The sequence below is a fragment of the Colobus angolensis genome, unplaced genomic scaffold (assembly GCF_000951035.1).
Source record: "Colobus angolensis palliatus isolate OR3802 unplaced genomic scaffold, Cang.pa_1.0 Scaffold108, whole genome shotgun sequence".
Lineage (NCBI taxonomy): Eukaryota > Metazoa > Chordata > Mammalia > Primates > Cercopithecidae > Colobus > Colobus angolensis.
Window position 1 is genome coordinate 2,544,158 of NW_012111808.1, and position 17,527 is coordinate 2,561,684.

The 17,527-nt window shown below is 38.1% G+C and overlaps 1 protein-coding gene across 13 annotated transcripts in view; it reads right to left on the minus strand.

The window, feature by feature from the left end:
• Window positions 1-3,515: 3,515 nt before the first annotated feature.
• The window catches only part of TCF4 (transcription factor 4), a 428,077-nt gene continuing 414,065 nt past the window's right edge, over window positions 3,516-17,527 (minus strand). For 9 of the 13 annotated variants that reach the window (XM_011949120.1, XM_011949137.1, XM_011949150.1 and 6 more), the window contains 5 exons: window positions 12,974-13,109; window positions 10,949-11,099; window positions 7,286-7,515; window positions 6,655-6,795; window positions 3,516-6,453 (listed from right to left, as the gene is read on the minus strand). In XM_011949120.1, the coding sequence (XP_011804510.1) occupies window positions 6,659-6,795; window positions 7,286-7,515; window positions 10,949-11,099; window positions 12,974-13,109 (654 nt within the window). In that variant the 3' untranslated portion in view covers window positions 3,516-6,453; window positions 6,655-6,658. Of the gene's footprint in view, window positions 6,454-6,654; window positions 6,796-7,285; window positions 7,516-10,936; window positions 11,100-12,973; window positions 13,110-17,527 lie in introns of all 13 variants that reach the window. The other 4 variants (XM_011949109.1, XM_011949128.1, XM_011949142.1 and 1 more) reach the window with 1 other exon arrangement.

The following is a 17,527-nucleotide window of genomic DNA, read 5'->3' on the forward strand; positions in this document are numbered from 1 at the left end:
TAACTATTGCTTACTCATAGCTGTGGCATTGTCTTCCTTTCCTGAAAACGTGGATTTTCACTTGAGGCACCTTTGTTCATCAAACCTTACCAATTTAAATGATCTCTCAAGAATACCAAAGTGACTCTGGCTCTTCTTGCCCTTCTAGTCCTTTAAAGACTGGCTATGTTTCTTTATAACACAGGCTGTGACCAGTGAGAATGTGGACTTGTAACCCATTTGAATGAGAATGCCTTATGGAGCAAGTGATCTTCTGGCTGGCGGAGCATGAAGCGTCCCAAATGCAATTTAAATGTGCGATCCTGGTGTGATTTCAATGTCTCCCTTAAAGAGGCTTAAGCATGAAATTTCTTGGGCTGTTTCTCAAGAGAAAGGTGCTCTACAAATGAAGCCGAGAATATAAATTTCACTTGGTTTCAGATGAACGGACCGAATTATGAGGCTAAAAATGGTTCCCTATTTCAACCCCTTTGGATACTCCTCCCTTCTTCATTTCTAAAATTACTGTGATCTTAACTTCTGGATAATACTTTAGGTTCTCCAGCAATTTAACTTCCCCTTGAAAATGCACCAAAATCTAAGATTAATGTACCCTTTAATGTGGTTCTCTAACAAAGAACAATGTTAAGAGACACTACACAAGAGATATGTAGGGGCGCCCAGGCACATTCCCCCCTCCCTTTTTCAGTAGTAGTTACATGATCAAATATAATACTAAAAGACTAAATGCTTGCGGCTCTTTTATATATATTTAAAACACACAGTAAGAACATAAGAACATCTCAAGTCATTTAGAAGGTAAAAGGGGGTTATCAACCAAAATCTTTGGAAATTTCATAAAATTTAAATATCTGCACAGTCCAACCAAAAACGAAAAAAACAAACAAAAAAAACACCCCAACATTTGGCTATGGAGGGCACTTCACATGTGAACCAAATGGCATTATAACATTTTCCTTCAACTAGCCACTAAACCCGATTAGTAAGAATACAAGAGCAATATTGGAGACATCCCCAAATACCACGTACTTGATTAGAACATTCTGTTATGAAGTGCTCAGCTACCGCGGGCTTTCCTTTACATTGCATACATGACTTTACATTTCTACAGTGCAATGTTGAAATAGCCTCCAAATTTTGCAAAGTAGTTTGATGTTCATTCTACAAAAATATTAACTTACAGTACATAACACTGAATAATTTTAATCTGTACATTTTTTTCCTTCCATAATAGTTGACACACGTCAGTTTGTACAAGTTAGAAAAAACATCTGGTTGTTTACATCTGGATTAATAGTCAACAGAGGCAACCAGAAGTGGTGGGGCGGGTGTAGTTTGAGAAAGTATACAGTGTTAATATTAACTGTGGTTAACAATATTCAGCTTTTAACAAAGCGATACAAAATAAATCATCTTAGATTTTTGACTGAAAAGATCTAGCTGAGACTGTTCTGCCAAACAGCCGACCAACAGATGCAAAAGGTTAAGGCTGACTTGACTTAGCAACCTGCAGCACAACCGAAAACACTGGTGCAGTTCAGAGCTCTTCAAATGCATAGCTTCAGTGTTACACACACATTAATTATATTCCTTCAATTAGTTAATCCTCTAGACAGTTTTCTTTTTGTTTTGCATGCATCCCGTTCCATTTTCATTAAGGGCATCTCTTCCTTGATCAATCATGTGCTTTGCTTTTCAATTTGTTTTGTGATTTTTTTTGTATGTTTTGTTTGTTAAGCTGTCAATACCTCCAACACTTGGAAAATGAAATATAGATGCGTTTTACTTACAGAAGAGAATCATAGCTATATGGACAATGCAAAATGAAATGAAACAAGTGTCAGAAACAGTTTATAAAAATGGCACATTTATTGCTACAGAACGGTCATGTACATGACTTCATCGAATAACTACAGATGGGAAACAGGTAATGGCCTTGACCAAGCTGGGTTTGTTTTTGTCTTGAAGGAACTCCAGCACACAACCTGTTTGGACACTTCTACAAATCAGAAATACACCAAAAACATGAAAAAATCGAGGCACTCAGCCACACATTGAAAACAAGGTGTAACTGTTCATCTTTTTTTTTGAAATGTTTTCCCTTTTTTTCTTTTTTTAACAATTTTTTTAAGTTTTTAATGCTGCAGCTATGTGTACAGTCGCAAAAAATTTCCCCGCTGCGACCTACAACTAAAAAAAACAAAAACAAAAACAAAACAAAAAACAAACAAAAAAGCTACCCATACAATTTCATCTTGGTAACACATGGTAAAATAACATCTTTTAAATAGTAAAATAAAGTAACAAACTTTTACGCATAATGATTCCAAAAATCTACAAAGAAGAAATATTCAGAATCTGACAATTTTTTTTTTTGTAATATTCATGGTATAAAAGGATTGCTCCTGCGAAAAATAAGCCAAATATATTTTTTATTTTTAAATTTAGTTTTTTTTTCCTACTAGGGTGTACTACAGTCTATTTTATAGCAAAAGAGCACTAGACAAACAAAGCTTTATAACAAAAAGCCAGGCACTGATACATGGTAAATCTCTGCTTTTTTTTTTTTTTTTTTCTTATCTTCACTTAATTGCATCACAAGTAACAAGAATGAAAAAGGCCACAGTTCATATATTTTCACCATTACATATGTCTATAATACTTGAAATGAGTATGGCAAAACCAGCACTGCACAAAGATGAGTCCACTTCAAGTCCCATGAGAAAGAGCATGTCTCTAAAGAAAAACAAACAAAACCAAAGCAAAATAAAAAGAGAGGCCTAAAGGCCTTGGTGCCCCATTGTGTTGGAATTCATCATATTCCATCTTGACTTTTTTGCTTCCAGTCAGCCAGCAGACTAAATTTTTGTGCTTGTTTATGCTGAAATTGATTCATTCCTGACTCAAGTTCACTTTTGGACACAGATCATATTCTGCCTGTTGGATGCAAAAGATGAAAATCCTCTTAACTCCAAGTCTTGGTTCGACTCCCTCCCCACTCCCCAACCCCTCATCAAAATCAAGATCACAAAACCCAAAAAACAAAACAAAACAAAAACAAAAACAAAAAACCTCAGAAATAGGAAAAAGTGAAAAACAAAAAGGAATCGGAAGACTGAATCAGAACCAGTTGCACCACTGGGTGGACTGACAGTTGTATAAACATTAGTGTTCCTTGCAGTTACACAGAAGACAAATGGTAAAAATTTCTAGATGAACAGATCCCTATTCTGCATATTCATAAATTACTTGAATGTGGAGGTGGATCAACTGTTCCAAGTTGCTTTTAAAGTCCGAGTTTCTGAAAGAGATCCCCAGCCTAAGTGTTGTCATATAGAGAGTGTAGTATGGACCCTTCTGAAATGTTTGTATAGTTCTTTAATCTTAACTGTCTTCCGCTGAATTTCATTTGAAAATCCAGTGCAGGATACCAATATCTTACCTGGGTTTGATAATTACAAAACAACAACAATAAAAAACACACTAAAAAGGCCACATTCCCTTTTTTCTTTTTCAATGGGGATACAACCCAATTAATATGGGTAGGTGCAGATTATGTTTCTCCAACAAGCAAAACCTAGCGAGCAGCTTCTGGTGGCCATTAGAATTTTCACTTATTTCCAAAGGGAATTCAACAATAGAGGTATTGCATTACTGAGTAATGAATACATCAAAGCTGGTGAACAATAAATTGCAGCTTTTACTCTGAGTGAGAACAAAATATAAAGCACCAATTTAAAAAATAATCAAATGACTACAATTTACTTTTTTGCTTTGTTTACAGATTTGAAAACCTTTAATTCAGCTCTATTAAGCACCTTTATGATAACATGTATCAAAAGTGCCATTCTTAAAATGTACATCAATGCAGGGAGTGTTTCCAGTTCCCTAAAGAGTAAACACCATATTTTCTTCTGTACACGTATCCTGAATGTGATCAGAGTATACCTGCTTCCTATATAATATTGTTCCTAGGGATACCCGCCTTGGTAGACTATACAGAATGAGTGCAGAATGTACCACTAAAAGGAAATCTTTAACATAACAGAGGGAACAAGTACACATGGTTTTCATTATTCAGGGAGGAGGGGAGAGTATACATTATTGTCTTCCATGCCCTTCTCTGAGCCTCTTTGTTCATACATTTCACAGGAAAGTCCCAAAATAACTTTTCATGAAGTTTGATTTCTGCTATTCTCCTAAGGTTTTAATCCACCTCCACATTTTAGGAACTTATCAACAAATCAAAGTTATTTTAGTTTTATCGCTACTGAACATATTTACAGTTTTTCAACACACACACAGCTAATCAAAATGTTTATGGGCTTGTAAAAGATGACCACGTGGTAACTATCTTATTTGTTCTTACATTTTCAGAAATGAACATAAAATTCTGATTCTTGTAGCTCACTATTTCATTTAAATGAGACTTTTTAAACCACACAGTTAAAAAAAAAAAACAAAAACTGATACAATGTATTAAAACACATAATAACAAGAGTCTACATGTAAAAATATAACTTTTACATACACAATTTCAAAATAATGATACGTTTGCCATTTGTTGCATAAAATTTACAAATGTATTTCATTACTATATAACTGGCAAAACAGGAGAACAGATGGAACATTTAGACCATTTCAATGGATTTATGGCATTTACTCAGTGCTGATAGGTGGAAAAACTACTTGAACAGGGATTTTTTTTTTTTTTTCTTAATACATGCCAAGAATTGTGTGGCTGTAAAAATAGAAACGAGTTAGAGACAAAAGGATGCTGACAAATACTTAACTAGGAGCACTATTTGTTTACTGCACTATACACCAAAGTCAATCATTATAAAGATTCACGATGGAAGTTGGTTCAATTGTGCCCAGACGTCAAAGCTAGCTATCTGATGAGTCGCTGTGCCATAGCTTGATCTATGTTTCTATAAGTATAAACTTCATTCATACTGGCCAGAGAAATACTGCACTACCCCTCCTCAAAAAAGTGCAACTTAATGCTTTAGGACTTATAAGGCTTGTTATAATGCTGCATGATGATTGAATATTGGCATTTTTCAGATGAAGGAGGAGGCAGTTAAGTCATCTACATTTTAGTAAACCCATTTTGAAAAAAAAAAATCAAGAAAGCAACAAAATCAATCAGCTCTGTCACACTACTTGCAATTTTCTCATTTGACGGTTTTTGAACTTTACTTGTTTTTTTTGTTTTTGTTTTTTTCCAAAAATCTGACCATGTATTCAGAAACGCCTCACTGCACACTACTTCGGCTACACAGGTAGGTAACACTTTAATCATTTTGTTAAATCACAGCCACTTTGATTATGTTATGTTTCCGATGATATAAACATTGGAAGGCACAGTGGTAACATTGTAGCATTCTAACCTTGTACCTCTGAAAATCCCAGAATAGGGTCACAAATGCAACATTACAATTCAGACAAACTCTTTTTGCCATGTCTTGGTAATGCTGCTTGTAATATCTACACATGATGTGACTTTTAAGTCCTGTGTTCCCAAAAGACTGGAGAAACAACTTTCTACTTATTTATGAATGAGAAGCAACATCAGGGTCAGCATTTCATCCTGCACTACCCCTCTGGAAGCAGAGTTGGCACTACAGGTTACTATAACAAACCAGGGAAAGGGACAGAAATAAGACAAAAAAAAAAATCCATATTTACAGTAAAATCTTTCTTTTAAAAAAGTTAATCAGTACTATTTTTTTACAGGAGAAAAAAGTCTGAAACAAATGAACAAAAGCTTACCATAGTCACTAAATTTTTAATATATATTTATATATATATTTATATATATATTTGTCATAGGTCTATAAGATCCATCTGTTCCTCCTACCCTAAGGAATGGCTAATGTCATCACTTCGTTGTCATCAGGACGTTTGCTGGTTTTGTTACTAGGGCAGCCGAGCTTCCCCTAATTCAATATCCAGTAATTATAAACACTAGCTGACTTGAATACCAACAAAAACGTTCATGTAGTTTTCTTCAGAAGTACACTTTTTCATTATTGCAAGTTTACAATTTTTTTTTAAATTAAATATTTTTTTTTCAGACTTACAAATTAATTATATTTTTTTTTTTTTCCAAAAGAAGTTTAGGCACAAATGCATTGTTCCACAGTGTGGAAAGATTGCCGTTCAGTCTCTGGGCTGTGTCTCAGCCTGTACATACTGCTTTGCACATTCTGAATGATATGTTAAAGAAAGTCGTCCCTCAAGTTGCACTTTTTTCTTTCTTTTTTTTGTTTTTCTGTTTTTTGATAATTGGGAATGCTGAAACCTCTTGCGTCTGCGATTCATAACTACTCAGACTTGTCTTATATTACAAAAAAGGGGGTTAAGGAGAAGTGTTTATGTGGGTTTAAGATAATACAGCTGTTAAGGAAGTGGTCTCTTGTTTTAATGAAGCAATGTGGCAACTTGGACCTGAGAAAGGAAAAAAGAGAAAAAAAATTCATTAATATATTTGTAACAGAGGAAATGTGCTGCTGCTTCTTTTTTTTTTTTTTTTAGTTCTTTTTCCATGAAAGAAAGTATCTGTCAATTTGGGTAAAATTCACTTTTATAGCTGATACACTGGTGACAGTTACGAATGATCGATTTCAGAAATGTTGAAAACAAACTTGCCCTTTTACATCTGTCCCATGTGATTCGATGCGTCTCCCATTCCAGGGTGCGGGCCGGCCAAGGAGAGTGGGGGAGGCTCTGAGGACACCTTCTCTTCCTCCCTTCTTTTCAGACACGCAGCTTTCGGATTCAGATTCCTTTCTGTGGAGGATTAAAGCACAGGATCTTTGTTTAATGCTGAGGCTTCTGGCAGAGGGCAGCAATGCACTCTTCTTGAGTGTCTGGACCTTTTTCTCATTGTTTATATTATAGAATAAAAGGAACAGTTACTACGTACTGTGGTGATCCATTTGGTCAGTCACTAGTAAAAGCTGAACTGCGTGTGAGTGTGTACAGCCACTTTACAGTAAGCAAAGGTTGGTAAAGCAAATAAACTAAGCTCCAATTACTGAAAGGATATAGGGAAAGTTGCAATATAATCTTAGTTATAAGAGAATCCTACAACTTAATTACAGGAGAAAGGGATGCTGCCTTACTTAAGGATTTAGACACAGTCTGCAATGGAAACAATTCTTTGGAATGACGCTTGAAAGTCTACTGTCTGCCACTGCTCAAGGCTGGCGTGCCCGTCTCAGCTTGTGCCTGCCACAAGCTCCTCACGAGTTCTGCAAGGAGGCCGGCCTGCACTGACCTCGGACTTGCTGCTCCAGACTGAGGATGACCGCCACTGCCTGGTGGAGGATCAGGAGCTTGGTCTGGGGCTTGTCACTCTTGAGGTGGAGCTGCACCATGCGGCCGAGCTCTTTGAAAGCCTCGTTGATGTCACGGACCCGCAGGCGTTCTCGGGCGTTGTTGGCCATTCTCCGCTCCTTCTCACGCTCCGCCTTCTGCTCCGGTGTCAGGTCCTCATCGTCATTATTGCTGTGGGACAAAAGGGATGCAACATTTTCTAATGGTGTGGGGAAAAAGAAGGTGTCTACATTGCTTTCTTCCAGAGTTTTCAGGGAACTTTTCCATCTTATGCCATGTCTTTGGCAGAATTTTTATATCCACTGGACCTTGTGACTTGGCTGTGACAGTTCACAATATACAAGATACTTGGTTTCCTCGCAGACATTAAACCCAAACCAAACAGGTGAGAGTGACGTAGATTAAAGTTAGAGTGCAAAGTGTGCCCATACTGTTAAGGGGGGCAGAAAGGAGAAACAAAGCTTTATTTATTCAATGGGGTTACACTCTGCAAAGCAGGCGTTCACCAACTTACGCTTAGCATATGCTGCATAACCATGCTTCAAAAAGACTTTATGTTTATACTTCATTTTTTTAATATAGAGAAAACCTTTCATACCGTGACATCTGAAACCTACGGGAAACAAGTAATTGAAAAATGATTTTGATAGGTCAAAAAAAACAAGACAGCTTAACAGGAGTAAGAAGAAAGGCCTATATGTAAGACACCAGAGCAGTGGGAGTGAAGACAGTGAGGCTTTTATCCAGGCATCCCCATTACCTTGCTTTGAAGGCCTGGTCAACCCACTATGTAAGTCTCATTTTCTCTATGTATGAAATAAAAGGTTAGGAAAACATGACTTCCATGGTCTTTAATCTTATAGATGTTTATGATCCCCAGAACAAGTTTGGGAAACCTGAATTGGTATCAGCCATGCAAAACGATTAAAAAAAAACAAACACCTACAGCTTATGAATGATCATGACCTCATTGTGAATCAAAAATGAAGCCAGAAAGCTGGGTGCAGTGGCTCATGCCTATAACCCCAGGCTGGACAATACAGTGAGATCTCATCTCTATAAAAAATAAAAAAAATTAGCTGGGCACAGCGATGCACACCTGTAGTCTCAGCTACTCAAGGGGCTGAGGTGGGAGGCTCACTGGAATCTAGTAGGTGGAGGCTGCAGTGAGCTGTGATAAGGCCACTGCACTCCAGCCTGGGCAACAGAGCCAGACTCTGTCTCTTACAAAAAAAAAAAAAAAAAGAAAAAAAAAGGAAAAAAAAGCCAAAAGCTAATTTCTGATTGTGAAAACGAAAATATTCCATGATTCATAACAAAGACATGGCTGGGCCCAGAATAGTCTGAAAAGATAAGATTGGTTCTGTCCATTTCTGGGTGTCACAGTGACAAATTGGAAACTTCTGAATGGAAGGCAAAGAGGATGATGAGCCACCTGGAAAGCATATCATATGAGGAAACCTTCATGGCAGCAGGGCTCAAATATTCCAAGAGCTATCATGTAAAAAAGAGAGATGTGCACGACGTCTTGTCTCAAGAAGGCAGAACGGCATGTGCTACAAAGCTCTGAATGACTATTATGAATAAACCTAAGTGAGGATTTTCGGGGGGCTTATGAGAGATACAAAAAATGAAACAAACTTCACTGAACATCAGTAGACTTCCCATCACAAGAAACTCCATGGAAGTGACTAACAACCTACAGGGTAATTTCACACATGAGAAATGTTCACAGAATAAAGATGATTAATCACAACATTTTGGAGTTGGAAGATGTGGGAAATTATCTAGTCAATTCAATGTATACTTAATGAATGCTGGTTTAAAATTTATGACTCTGGTCTTCCATTCTGGAGAATCTCTGGGTAACTTCCAAGTGGCAATAAGGACCAAGTACACTTGAGAAGCTCCAATCAATCAAAAGTGGGAGTGGTATTCTTGGGTTGCAAGTACACATTACACATAAAGATGATGCACATGAGTCAAGAACACTTGGGTGAAGGAGAAAAGTTAGGGGCAAGGAGGATGACACCACAGAAGGATGCTGTAAGACCAGGCTCCTCTCTCTCCACAGCGTAAGTGCCTTTCCAGAAGGCACTGTCTGCCTCAGGTGTGTATGGTAAACAGGCAACTCAACTGAGTCCACTGGAAAAGGCCCTCTTTCTCTGCCTTCTACCGATCCCTCCTCTGCCCTCATCCCTGACTGCTGCCAGTACCAAGGAAATCAAGTAACAATTAATTCACTCCTATATTCTACTATGCAAATAGGCTGTAAAAAAGCAAAAGAAAACAGTCTCTGCCAGGCCTGTCCGGAAGCTAAGCATTTGGGTGATATTTTTATACATCCAACATGTGCCACACCTTACACAAAGGGGACTGGAAAATGGGAACTTTTCTTCCAAATGTTTTCAGGTCAATAACCAATTAGAATTGGTTAATCACTTATAAATAAACTGGTTATGCAAATAAAACTGCCTAGATTTGAAAGGCACTGCCTTGTAATACAGTTTTGGAGGCATACAGAAGTAAATGTCATAAGAGTGACCTTTTTAAATAAGAAGGTTCTCAACAGCGAGTGCAAATGTTGTTCTGAAACATCAAAGAATCCATTAACATGCATAAGTTTGGCCACAGTAAGTTAAATTATCAAGAACTGACTGGTCTAACACAAAAGTTATTAAAGCTATGAAATTCCCTCCTTGGGATTTCTTGCCAAAGTGGCCAAGAATCAGAAAACGAGGAGGAAGGAAAGGGGTTATCTAGAAGCATTTGGCATTTTTAAACTTCTGGCAGAACATGGAATTTATCTCAATAATTACGAAGCTAACGTGAAGAGGCAGCATGTTCTTAATTCACAAAAGATTTCAAATAGAACCTTGAGAACCACAGCCTTTAGATGGAAAGTTGTAGTCTTAGGACAATTGGTTGAATTTGTGAACAAAAACAACCCAAGGGAATTGAGGTAAAGTACACGGGTGCTGGTATTCAAAAACCATCTGATTACCAGATTCAAGTTCAAGGAGCTATAGATTCGAATTTAAAGATAGCAGATATTTAAGAAAACCAGACAGAAGCTATTTTCCTGCAGTTGTGTTTTCTGCAGAAAAGAGTGTCCAGGAGGAAAAACCATTAGCAATTTAGGTATTACTCATAAACATCTGCATGTTTAGGATAAATCTAGGAAATCAGTATTTTCTCACTTTAGAGGTAAGAAAAGAGTTACAGTTGGCACATACATCAATTGAGTTTTTAACATGGCTACAATCTCTTTTTAGAAATATTGTAGACACAACATTTCTGACCAAATTTGTAGAATAAGTAAAACAAACTGTACTTGAATCAGATACAAATTGTTTTCACTGTGTGTCATTAGCATTGGGTCCAGATTCATAAATGTCAAAACATTTTAGGCTCCACTAGAGTACAGGTATCTTAAATGATACTTTTAGTACTTCTAGAGTAGGCCTTTAATTTTCTTTTCGGCTGTAAATTAACCTGCCAGGAAAAAACTGAACAGTTTCTTCCCATTCTGTTCACTTCATCAAAGTCCAATAAAGGAATTAAATGAAGCGACAGTATTATATACTGTTACCTAGATCTTGACCTAGTAATTGATTTGATATCCTTCTTGTCGTCATCTAATTTCTTGTCCTCCGAGGATTTCGTGTCTTGCAGGTTCTCATCGCCCTCGTCGTCGGATTTGATCTCAGAGCTGCCAGAGGAGACACTCTGCCCCTGTAGTCCTGGTGGCATGCCTACAGAAAAAGAGAAATCAGGTGATATGTACACCAAAATCTCACTGCCTGCACACCAGATTGCAAGGCTGCCAGCAGACAGTTCATACTGCTGAACTGTGATCCTTCTGTCACTTTTTTTTTTTTCCTGCTATCTGTTGAAGTTTCAAAAAATGCACCTGCAGAAACAAGTTTTCCCTGCATTGGCTCTAAGGTTAAATTCTATTTTGCAATCTTTTGGAGTAGATGGTAATTTCACTGTCTACAAAACATCAACTTAATTGCAATGAAAATCATAATCATGAAAATCACACAGCCAATGTTCTGATTAAGAACCCAAGTAAATATCAGCTATTATATTGAGTTTCTTCCATATGCATTGATTTAATAGGAAAATGTCCTTAAAATATAATTCCCAGGGAGTATGCTAAATATATGCAGTCAAGACTTCAATAGGTACCCTAATGATATTCTGAAATTAGGCTTCTCTTATTCTCAAGGAGTAATCAGCATTTTAAAATGGTACATATGGAAGGCAGTTTGCTACTCATTTTAGAAATTTCTAGCTTTATCATTGCTCAACTTTCCAAGTCACACTGCATTTTAAAACACGATCCTAATGTAATAATTTTTTTAAAGGTAGAACTGTATCTGTCAAGTATTCCCCCTTATTTATAATCTGTGTATTCTAGAACCTTGCCACTCAAACTTTGGTCCATGCGGCCTCATCACCTGTGAGCCCATTAGAAATGGATAACCCCAGACCTACTGAAGCAGAATCTGCATTTTAACAAGATCCTCAGGTCGTGCTTATGTGCAGTCTGAGAAGTACAGATTTCGGACAAAGAGGACAAAACCCAAAGGCTCCTGATAAGAAAGGTCCTGGCCAGGTGCAGTGGCTCACGCCTGTAATCCCAGCACTTCGGGAGGCTGAGGCACGTATATCACTTGAGGTCAGGAGTTCAAGACCAGCCTGGCCAACATGGTGAAACACTGTCTCTACTAAAAATATGAAAAATAGCCGGGCATGGTGATGCATGTCTGTAATCCAAGCTACCTGGGAGGCTGAGGCAGAACTGCTTGAACCTGGGAGGTGGAGGTTGCAGTGAGCTGAGATCGCACCACTGTACTCCAGCCTGGGCAACAGAGTGAGGCTCTGTCTCAAAAAAAACAAAAAGTCCATAAAATCATTACTATTTATATAAAAATGGGCAGACATACCCATACGTAAAATTGACACTCAGATCTGTACAATGTTGAACAGTTGAAAAAATGCCCACATGTATTCCTGTGGCAATGTTATCATTTTTATATTAAACGTGAAGGGACTAGAAGATGTTATCTAAGTGACTCCTAGTCAGCTGGCCAATAATAGCCCAACTTCCTGGGGTCATGAAAAGCTGCTCGCAGTCACTGCTATGAGGCAATCATTAGAGGGCTAGATGACTCAAGAGCGAAAATCATGCAACTGCAACCAAGCTCCATTTTTTAAATGCACCTATATTTCCTTCCATCTGAAACAACAACAACAATTTCCTTCCTTCCTATTCATTTGGAAATATCATTTTCAGGCCACAACTAACCACATTAGAGGACCTGAATGAGAAAAATGTGGAAATAGCTAAAATAAAATTTCCTCTCATCAGTCTGTGGCCTCATTTCTGGATGATATAGGACCAGGATTTCAGAGGATGTTTGAGGAAAACAGTCCCTGGAGAAACACGATTAGTAGGCGAAGTTCTAAATACTTTCCCATTTCCTTACCATTTTTGTGCCCAATTTGATTCTTGGGTTTCTGCCAGTGTTTCCTGAGGGATGAACACCAAGAGGCTGGGTATCAATACTGGGCCTATTGTGAAAGTGCGGTCAGAAGTGCCCTGGTGAGGCCAACCTACCTCTGTAAGGGTCCTGGGGTGGGTTCAGGTCAGGGGAAGTTGCAGACTGGACAGGAAGCTGTGGGACCGGAACCTGGTTTGGCAGAAGAGAATGGCTGCCTCTCAGGGCCACACCGTCTTCACGATGGGTCCCCACCTGAAAGGGGCGAGAGGAACCAGACCCGTGAGCAGGAACCAGAGGTGTGACTGCTATTTCCAGAGGCCAGAGGATCTGATGAAGGCAGGCTGGCTTTTCAAAAACCATACTCCCAAACGCATTTCACTAGAGGGCGCTGAAGGACCGCACATGCACCTATAGTTCCCGGCGAAAACACTTAACACTCAGTAAGACGCCGTGCTGTACATTCAGTGACAAATATGGCAGAGTAGCTCAGGCAGGTAAAACGTCAAATTGTCTCCCAGGGTGCTGCAGTGGAGCGCACTGATTCGTACCCATCTGTCTTCTATCATGTCCGCCAACAGATCTGACAATTATCTTAATGCCCATATGCTTAATTGTGGGCTTCTCAATTCCCCCATTGCTATCGGAAATCCTACAGGAATTTCAATTTGGCATTCGACTTTCATTTCAGGGGATAAGATTCTCAGGCCTGCCATTTTTTTTTTTCCATAATGCCAGCTAAGCCTCTGACAGCGGAAGCTACAGCAGTATGGGACACAGCCTCTGCTTGGTACAAATATAATAAAATGTCACCTGGCTTTCCAAAACTGGCAGCCCATTCCAAATTAATGTTTACTGTATTTCATCAGCTGCTGAGTTTCAAATCCAAAGGGGGATGGTTTCTGCCAACGCCACCACACCGGAAAATGTACCAATAAAGGTTTTATTAAACACACCAGTAATGCCATCATTGCCATGCAAGGATGTTTGGACATTTTTCCATTTTTTCCCTCACTATTCTGATCCTAGAAAGACACCATATTGTAAATACTCTCGACGCTTCCAAAAATAAAACTGTAGAGTACAGATGATTACTTGATTAAAAAAATACCGCAGAGCTTTTTATTAACTACTACTATCTACTCTAGGGTCCAGAGACACTGAACTTGCGGCACTGAGACAGCAACTGCCTACTTTATAGCATATGCCTTCAAGCAAAAACATTAAGCATTTATAAACTAAGAGGACAATGAGTAGTTCACATTTTCTATTTCCAAGTACTTTCTTAGCCTAGGTTAAGTAAGCATTCACACAGGACGGTGGGTCTAAAACACAAAAAATTAACCATACATTTATACTGCTATGAATCAGGTTTATTTTTTTCCAGTCAAAAACATGAAACCAGAAAGGAGAATCTTCACTCTTTTGTTACCAAAATATGTTAAAAGGGTATTTCCAAAGAATGCATCAATAATAAGAATCTGAACCAACAACAACCAAATTCACAGGACCTAATAAGCACATGCTATTTAAAGGCAGGTATGTATTGTAAGTATCGCCTACAATATTTTGCTTTTTACTGAAAATATATTTAAGTAATTGATCCTGAGATATGCCATTTTTATATTCATGTGTGCATGCGTGTGGTGTGTGTGTGTGTGTGTGTGTGTGTATGCACTCCAAAATATTTTTTTAAATTTTGGTGGAGAGGATCATATAAATCATAAATCATATTGTTTGGATTCAAAATACAGCAAGAATAGGAAAAGACTTGAGGCTTATGAGCATCAGGAAGTATCAATAAGTGTTTCAGCAGAGAGAGGTGGGAAGTCCAGCACTGCTGCCCGGTGCCTGTGTCGCAATACAGAACTTTCTGAATGGTGGTTATGTGGCCTCTATGGGGTGCTTCAAATGTACTGAGACTGGTATCTCCCAAAGCAGCCCATTCCATTTCTACCACAAATTGGCCTCTTTGTAGATTTCACTCACTGATCCTAGAGCTCTATGGCATTAAGTACAGACCTTTTTTTAAAAAAAAACATATTCAACCCTGTTGCCTGCCACACCACTCCTTTTCTCTGTGACTGAAGTCTGCTCTTTTATAGGCAGACCACGCCCACCTGCTCCTGCAACCATTTGTAACGGACTCTCCTATATATTTTAATTTTTATTCAGCAGAGTGATAGCTATTTTCCATTGAGGTTTTGATTTGCTGTTTTTATATTCATGCATTAGAAAATGGATTCAATCAATAATTATCCTTTCAATCTAAGATGTCAACTTGTAAGCATGAATTTTTACAGGCCTTGATCAAATGGTTTTTTTATCTTTATGTCTGTCAATCAATATAAAACTAAATAATTCTTTGTGCTGATTCATATTTATTTGTGTTCCCAATGGATGTAATTTCTTGAATTTCCACAAAGGATGACTCTAAGTCAAAATCACTGAAGGTAACCACAGATTTGAGCATAGAGGAAAAGTATACTCCTATTTCAGAATCATTAACACTCTCAAGACTTATTTGCAAGCATCTGCGACATATCTTAAGGTTAATGTTTTGCTTTTTACTTAAAAGATATTCAGTTATTGATCTTGAAATTGTTTTCCTCTAGATCACATTGAGGTAAGTTCTTAAAAGAGGAAAAGAGAACCCACGCAATCATACATGACAACTGGTATATAACGGGTACATAATAACTGCAGATGGAATCGTGTGTTTTGACTGAAAATACTTGCATGTTACATAGAAAGAATAGCCTGTGTAGTTCAAGAACCCTCAAAACTCAAGCTATCTTCACTTACGGTGATCTTTGTCTCTGTTTTGTTAAAATCTATTTAATTTTAAATCTTTCTCCTATACAATGACTGTAAACTCTTAAATATTATAAATATATTTGAGGATATAGTTGTTCCAACTACATTTTTGTTTGGATTTTAGGCCCATATGTTACCTAACTCCATCTATTTTCTATAGATCATGTTAGATCATCTCAAATAATATCAATCATTTTCCACAAAGAATGACAAAGTTGTTCTGATGCTTTTGTTTTTTAAAATTAAAAAAAAATTTTTTTTTTTTTTTTTTGAGACAGTCTCGCTCTGTCATCCAGGCTGGAGCCTCTGCCTCCCAGGTTCAAGTGATTCTCCTGCCTTAGCCTCCCAAATAACTGGAATTACAGGTGCCCACCACCACACCCGGCTAATTTGTCGTGATGTTTTAAGACTTCCCTTGTTAACTGTGTCTATTCCAGGTCATGTGAATGACCTCGGATAGGTCCAGACCCATGTAATAATGAGCTTGATTCTCCAGGATAGGATCAATTCCATTGCCCGTGGCTGTGGAATAGTATTCCAATTTGAAGAATTGGCTTTGCTTTGCTTGTTTCCTTGGCCACAGATGGCATGTTCTAACCCTATTTACTTCTCTTTCAGAAACGTTATTTCTGGTCACATGAGAGACAAGGGAAGAAACACAGTGGATGGTCAGCACAAATCCATCACTAGAATAACACAGAAATAGATGGAGAAACCCACACTGTTCTCTGTATATACAAGGGTCAGGGATTTGTCCACTGGCATTAAGGTGGCCCATTCATAGGGTGCCCCATGTCTGCTTCAATTTGAGCTGGGCCATCCAATGATCTTGGCATTCTGAACTTAAATACGTCACAATGTGACTAGGAAAAAGGAGATTCCTGCAAATCAATTCTAAGAATGACATTTGGTCCCTATTTTTAGAAAATCCGTACTTCGTTAAAGCCCTATTTTGATAACCTTTTCATAGAGATAACAGTAGTCTAAAGTTAAAAGCCAGCTTATGAAAAGTTAATTAATACTCATTGTAAATGTGAATCTTCCCATAGTCACGTATAATGCAGTTTTAGTGATAGCTATGCTAAAAGTAAAAGAAGTGAAATTTAAAAATTATTCAGTGATTATTCATTGATTGATCAGAGCATGCGTTTACTACTTCAACAAACATTTTCTAATCTAGCCCATGCCTGTCACTTTGTGAGATACTGGGGGCAGAATGAGAAATAACTCAGATGTGGTCCCGGTTTTTGTGGAACTCATAATGATTCTTGGGCGGATTTTTGTACACTGATCAATTTAGTGGGGCAGTTTTAATAGTAAGGAAGAGAAACCTATTTGAGATTGTTCAAATAAAAGGAGATTTATCATAAAGAGTTTTCTGTAGCTTAGGTTTGGGACTCAGAGAGCTCTTGGGAACCGAATGCCACTCCTTGCCTCTGCTGGGCTATTCAGCCTCTCTCCTCTCTCTGGGGGCACCAGTGCTTCTCTTCGGCTTCTGCTCTCTCATGAGGACATATTGGACTCATTCTTCATGATACCACTTGGTGCATTCCTGCTGGTTCTGTACCTGCTGCTAATTTCCTCTTTGTCTTCGTATTTCTAAGCTTAGAATGCCAAGATCATTGGATGGCCCAGCTCACTCTGAAGCAGACATAGGTCATCCTATGAATGGGCCACCTTAATGACAGGCATTTTCCTGGTCCAGAGAGCTACAAAGGAGGAAGGGGAGACAAGATCAAGTAGTTGTCCCAGCTTGGCCTGTCCCGTCCACATTTTCTTGTAGGTGAAAATATCTGAGTTACATTGTATATTAGGTCAAATTATACTCAAATTCCAACACATCTATTTAAATTCTC